The sequence below is a fragment of the Poecilia formosa genome, unplaced genomic scaffold (genome assembly GCF_000485575.1).
Source record: "Poecilia formosa unplaced genomic scaffold, Poecilia_formosa-5.1.2 Scaffold84, whole genome shotgun sequence".
Classification (NCBI taxonomy): domain Eukaryota; kingdom Metazoa; phylum Chordata; class Actinopteri; order Cyprinodontiformes; family Poeciliidae; genus Poecilia; species Poecilia formosa.
The window spans coordinates 164,891-172,057 of NW_006800023.1; the positions used below are offsets into that span (position 1 = coordinate 164,891).

Consider the following 7,167-nt stretch of genomic DNA (forward strand, 5'->3'; position numbering starts at 1 on the left):
GAGAGAGAGAGAGAGAGAGAGAGAGAGAGAGTATATGTGTGTGTCTAGTCAATATATTAACCAAAATGCCAAAATGAGTTCTTAAGACTGAAATATACCGTTCTAATATTAGGATGTTGCAAAGATCAGGTAAACATTCAAGGAAAATATAAAACTTTGACCTCTGCAACTAGGGTATCTAGTGGCTATGGTGTGCTACAAGGGACATTTTTCTGGCAGAGTTTAGAAATATTTGTACCCGTATAGGGAAGGCCACTTCAAATTAGTACAAAGTTGTTGTGAGTGATGACCTTTATCTTCTAGACACTAGTGCCCCAATTCAAAGGGCACAGTTGTTGACTGAAAGAGAAGAAGCAAAGATGTGAATAATTTGATGTTTTACTCGGATCCCAATGTGGACTATTTAAAGTTTTGAAACTATAGATGAAGCAGCACTCTCAAATAAGCATCCACCTCATCCATATTAGGGATAAGCATAAAACTCAAAAAAGTTGATTTTGCATAATACTGCCTTTAAGTCCCATCTGTAGATCTCTAGATCTTTATTGTGTGCTCCATGTTGCCTTACGTCCACAGCAAACAATCTCCTTTTTCCTCTTAATTTATAAAGGGGGTACTACAAACCTGTACCCCCTTTGATGAGTATCATAAAAAAATAAAATAAAATTAGGTATTTATACTTTAAATGGGAATTTCCTGATGAAGTTGGTTTTCTTAGACACTTAAACTTGCCCAATATTAAAATTGAGAAACAAGCACTATGAATGAACGAACGAACGAACGAACGAACGAACGAATGAACGAATGAATGGACACTTGCACTTTTGAAGAGGGTTCATTTTTAAAGGACTGTCCAATCTTGTTTGTCAAGTTTTAAAAATTAATGTCTGGCCCACGGTTTCAACCATTTTACATTTGCCACTGACTTAATATTTTAATCTAGATTTCATTTACATTGAGGATGATTCTTAGTTACACTTAAGGACACTTTATCCGGCTTCTATGCCTGCTTACACATGTGAAAGTGAGCTCAGGCAGAGGATTTATTGATGCAATACGGAAATAGAGGAAGCAAGCTTAGTGAAGGAAACGCTAAGCCCTCCCAGTACACCAGGACTGTGTATTTGTCTTCAGTGGCTGCATCTCTGCATAGAACATTTGCTTGCATCAATATGTATAGAAATAAGAAGAAATCATACAATGTCTAAGTTTTTTTTTTTTGTTTTTCAAAAATGTTAATCATGCCCACTCCCCAACCTTTCTAACATAATATGTGCCCCAAACCTTTTGTCCATGTTGTTTTTTGTCTCAAACATGGCATCAATTATGTCTTGAAAATTAAGTAAAACACAACCCAAACTTTTAACCTGTCATCTGTTGCCAATCTGTTGCTCTTCATGGTTCCTTTCTTCCCCAACTCTTTGTCCTTCCTTCACTGATTCTGCTCAAAATCTTCCTCTCTTCTTCCTTCAGAGCTCCGGGACTGAAGGACTCAATTTCAAAACGGTGCACGTCTCAGTGACTCAAGTGAGGGGTTTGTTCCGCTGCCACACTTCCGCTCACAAATGCTTCTGCTTGGGTTGAAAAAGGGAGAAATCCCTGTTAATCTACTGAATCTGGCTCTCACCATCTCTTTTGTTCACTGTTGCTGAGATACTTATTCATTGACCTTTAGGAATTCATGTAAAGTCGGATGACGCCGGTGAGAGATCCCATAAAATGATCATATTTAATTTTACTTACAATACTTTAACTTCTCTGTAAATTTGTTTCTTGTTTGGCTGGTCTTCCCATGTACTTCAGACGCCTGTTTTAATTTTTTCAAAACTTCTTTGACAAATAATTTGCTTTAAATTTTGACTTTAAGTTTACTGTGCTCACACAGTGCCTTGAATAATTAGGAACCCACTTGAAACTTTTATGTTAGAGATGTTACAACCACAAATTTTAATGCATTTCATCTGGATTTTATATGATGGACCAATTGAAAGCCGTGCATAATTTTGAAGTGGAAATAAAGGGATCCATGATTTAAATATATTTACAAACATAATTCTCAAAAAAAAAAGAGAAAAAAATACAACATTTATCCATTTAGCCCCATAAGTAACATCCATTACAATAAGGTGCATTCAGACAGACTTAATGTGGAAACCCTAGAGGTTTGTCAGAAAATATTAGTGAATAATCATACTTATGAATCCTGGAACAGGCCAGATAGGTCAGGGTAAAGTTGTAAAGTGGTTCAAAGCAGAATTTGATTAAACCTCTCATGAGACATGGCAATCAAATTAAATGACAGGCCAAACATGGGGTCATAGGTTCATGGTAACTAAATGGGCAGCAGTTCAAGTTTTGGAAGCTTTCAGCAGGACAACTTTTACAAATATGGCGTATATGAAGGACTGAGAAGTAGAAAAAATATATTTTATTCAAAGAAAGCTACAAGAAGTTTGCCACAACTCATGCGGGGAACATCCAAAATATGTGGAAATAGATGCTCTAATCAGATGGGACCGAGATTTCCTTTTCTGGGGATACATAACTATTCTATCCCTTTGGAGCCGTGTGTCGCTCAGCACTGCTATAATCTAGATGGATGTTTTGCTCAAGTGGGTATACTTTGCGTTTGGTCTGCATCAGGCCCCTCCATCTGCGTTTAATAAAAACGGCCATGAACAGGGCGGATTTAGCCATTAACTCGGCAAGGGCTGGTAATCACTACAAGTTGTTTCTCTTTTCCTATGCATTTTATTACTAAACAAATAATGTGTGGGTTAAAAAGTGTGCATCTGCCATCTTCTTTCTCCCTTGTTTTATTTCCCTCTGCAAGACTGCACTTGGTAAAGTATTGATTTGGGAGCTGAAAAATAACAAACCGACAACTGTGCAAGTGCTGTAATAAACAGTCTCAGAAAAAGAAAAAAAAAAGTGTATAAAGCCCCCATGAAATGTGGGCCCTGAAGTAATTATTAGTTTCTGTATATGGTTAGAAACAGTCAGCCAAATTTAGTTCCTGCTGTTCTGCGCAAGTTTCTAAGTAGAAGCAAAGAGTACTTAGATTGGGAATGAAGGGTTATCACATGATACTGCATATATCACTGCACTACATAGACAGATATCCTAAAGAGCTCTTTTCTTTTTTGTCTTCATACAAATTTCCAGGATACAGTTACACATAAAGGGAAAAAAAAAGCTCAACAACACAGGTACACAAACTCATAATCAGGAATCTTTATGAACAAAGTTAATTTTCACTTCTACAGGAAGATTTAATGTTTTCTTGATCCTTGTAATGTAAAACTTAATCTAAAAGGAACCATGCACTTGCAGTATATATGCATTTGTTAAACCTGTCATCGTGTCATGACAGTCCAATATGACACAGATAATCTGAGAAAAAGATTGAGCTTCTCTCTGTTTAGCTTTTACATTGATACTGCAGTCCATTCTTGCTCTGTAAAAGCTCTATATAAAAAGGTAGTTTTACATTAATTGTCCAACACAACTTTTACTATTCTAGATGTTTAACACATAGAATCTTGCAACATACAGTATTGTTTTCAATACAAAATACAGGCAATTAAAGTGATGATCTTCAAGATTACTCAATCTGAAGCAATCAGACTGTCCACTGGTAAATTGATGAGATCTGCTCACCTGGTTCATCATTCCTTGCAAATCTGACATAAGCATGTATGTTTATATAAAATATCTCTTTCAGATGACGGATCACTGTGCATAATTGCTGACAGTATTAAACAGTGGATTGGCTGCAAGGTTTAACTTCCTATGTAAAATCACTCAAAGCTTCACCCACACCAGCACAGACAGTGATGAATGCATACAAACAAAATTATTTCATCACATCCTAAATAATATAAGCCATCTAACTTGTTCTTTTACTTGAAACCAATAGCTGCATGGGCAGACAAGTATTGAGCATAAAATGCATGCACAAAAGCATACAAATTCCCTTACATAAAAAAAATAAAAAATACAATCTGGACTTGCAAACATATTTTGCACATGGCCATCAGCTGAGCTGAGATTGCCATTTGTTTGCCACTGACTGATGATCACACCACTTGTCAGCTGTCAGTCACTGTCACTAAACTATTAGGTCTTTCTTTCTCACTTATTTCAGCTCAATGCACAAGTTGCAGCAACACTCTTCACATACAGACTTGTTGATTATCAGAATAAGTTGGGCAAGCATGGAAAGACTTTTTTGACTGCTTGTCTACTAATGACAGCCACCATGGATGGGTGGAAGGGAGAAAAAGGACACATGCTGTCACTTTGATTCACGCTACAGCGACTCTGAATGGGTGGCTCCTTGCCAATGTCTCCACAGTCGTTATACCCTCCCTAAATGACATTTAAAGTGTGAAGCAATGGTTGTCCTTGTGACTCAGTCACCCCAGGCCGAGACCCGGCTATGAGCACTGAACCCTCAGCCAGGTTTTGCAACGAGGCCACAAACCCTGAAGCAAAATCTCCTGCCTTCAATGCTGTAACTCAACTCCCTGGCATGATTGAAAATGTGGAAAGTGACCTTGAACACTTGGTCTACCAGCGATCTGATGTGGGCCTTTCCTTTTCATTGCTGTTTAATAGTTTGCAACTTTCTTTTCAATTTTCACTAGTTTTGTGCATTCATTTATTTAAAATTAATAAGAATGATGAAAAAAAAAACATTTTGTTGCACCGTACTTTAGTGTTGGTATAGGAATAAAACATTTCAGCACAACTCCACCCAATATGTAGTGTAGAAATTTAGATTTTTGTCATCCTCAGAAATATTCACTGACAATATTGCACAAAAAAGTCACCAGTTTCTTAGTTTTTCATTATTATTTAAGTGTGTCTTGACTATCAGAAAAAAAAAAAAGGTTGTTTCAGTGCCACTTTTTTGCCACAGAATGCTAAAATCAACATTAACATTAACCTTCTATAACTCTGTTTACAGTCCATACGAGAAGTGACTGGCTACGTGTTGGTGGCTCTGAACCAGTTCGACTACCTGCCTTTGGAGAACTTGAGGATCATTCGAGGAACCAAGCTTTATGAGGACCGCTACTCGCTTGCAATCTTTCTGAATTATAGACGGGATGGAAACTTTGGCCTTCGACAGCTGGGTCTTAAAAACCTCACAGGCAAGTGGCTGAATTGATGTGGCTGGATATTTAATTTTGACATATTTGAATATATGATGGATTCCATAGTTTTGGTCTGTTGTTGTAAAAAGGGTAAGTGAAGCAGTCAGATCATGCATAGAATTCTTTGGTCTTTGCTGTAATGTCTGCAAATACAATGGTGTGTATTTACAGTACATGTGGCATTACATGATGATTCTCATACCACTACAGTTTTGACAAATTAGTGGCCAGCTAGTTGGGGATCACACCATGTATGCAATACTATCAGTTGTCTACTTGTTTGCTTTAAATCTTTGTGGTGTACTTCATCAGTGGCAGTCTTGAAAGGGCTGATGTGGTGATGCTTCAGGAACAAAAGCTCTGCAGGCCAAACTTCAGTTGAACAGTGAAGGTTTTACTACAGACATATAAGTTGGTTAGAATTAATACAAATTTGTTCAATGTACACTTATTTTATTGTTGATTGTGCACCTGTGCATTTGCATCTGCTGTTTCTTCAAGGACCTAACCAGTAGGACTTAATTTAATTCCTTTACACCAAGTGGTCACCCACATGTATTTTTTCATGATTAACAATCCACTTGTCAATCAACCCTTGGGTGTTTAGCTTGAAGTTGAGAGAACATTATGTGACTGCCTGAGAAAATACACTATTATGTGGGTGGCTCTGTTTTGCGAACAGCAGATGTTTGCGCTGCTTGGTTTTCTTCGAGAGCCCTGACCTTGAGGTCAATATTAAATAAAGTTCTTGTCTCATAAACAACATGAAGAGCTTTTTCACTTCAGGGTTAAGAGTGGCGTACCACAGAGAGGCCAAGTCCTAATGCAGGATCAAAGTATGATACATTCATTCTGAAGCTAAATTCAACCTCAAGATCGTTCCAAGTAAATGTTGATGTACAGAATAGAAAACTGTTTTAAATGGCACCAAGCAAAGATGTTCAAATAGAAATGATTTAGTTTAAGGCATTTGATTTAATGCTTACTAAAGCTTATAAAAGGGAAACACATTAACAGCTTATGAACAATAAGAAACTTTCACATAATTTAAATTCTTTTGTTCTGGAATCCAATTTAAATTCAACAATTTCAACTGTCTAAACTAGTAACTTATCTGCAGTTTCTTAAGACCTTTATTGTCATATGGGCTGCTTTCTGCTACTTCAGTAACTTGATTCTGGGTCTTTTAAGCAATCAGTTAAAAGTAACAGTTTGTAAGAATGTACAAAAAAAAAAACAAAAAAAAAACTGGAAAATAGTTTTCCTTATTAAGTTTTCTTTAACTACAAATAACTCATCTACAGATGGGTTACTTAAGAGCCGAGGGGGAATCACTATTGGCCAGTGGTGGAAAGTAACAAAGTACAAGTACTTCGTTACTGTACTTAAGTACAATTTTCGTGTATCTGTACTTTACTTAAGTAGATTTAATAATGGGTACTTTCTACTTTTACTCCACTACATTTTACAGTAAGTATCTGTACTTTCTACTTCACTACATTTCTACAAAACTGTCGCGTTACTCGTTACATCCAAGTCGCATTGCTCTTTTTTTCCGTTAAAATGTGAAGTTCAGGGTTTTAAGGTGGCGCCGTAAAATCCAAGCAATGACGTGACTGTGTCTGTTGTCACCCATCGCCTCCCCCTTAACTCGCACGCGGAGCTTCAGACATGCGCAGTGGTTTCCTCTGAGCGGGAAAAGATGTCCGTCTAATCGTCAGTTATATAATAGTGCTGCATAAATCATAAGATATGGCGACATGTAAAATAAGCCATGTAAGTCATGGCTTATTTTAAAATAAGCAACGCTTCGCTTTCAAGGACGGTGGGGACTTAGTCCAACTTTTAGCGTCACTTCGAAAGAAAGCTAAAGAAAGGTAAGCTCCGTGGACGTGATGCTAGCAAAGCTAACTGTACTGAGTCACATGTTGCATCTGCCGTGAAAGAAGTTGTCACTCATGCTCTGAATTATTGTGTGTGGAGGTGTTGACTGAGGTGTCGTAAG

The 7,167-nt window shown here is 37.3% G+C and overlaps 1 protein-coding gene across 1 annotated transcript in view; it reads left to right on the forward strand.

The window, feature by feature from the left end:
- erbb4b (erb-b2 receptor tyrosine kinase 4b) overlaps positions 1 to 7,167 on the forward strand; it is a 268,481-nt gene that overhangs the window by 153,576 nt on the left and 107,738 nt on the right. Inside the window, exon 4 of the mRNA XM_016673896.1 lies at positions 4,973 to 5,159. Within this exon, the coding sequence (XP_016529382.1) occupies positions 4,973 to 5,159 (187 nt within the window). The remainder of the gene's footprint in view (positions 1 to 4,972; positions 5,160 to 7,167) is intronic.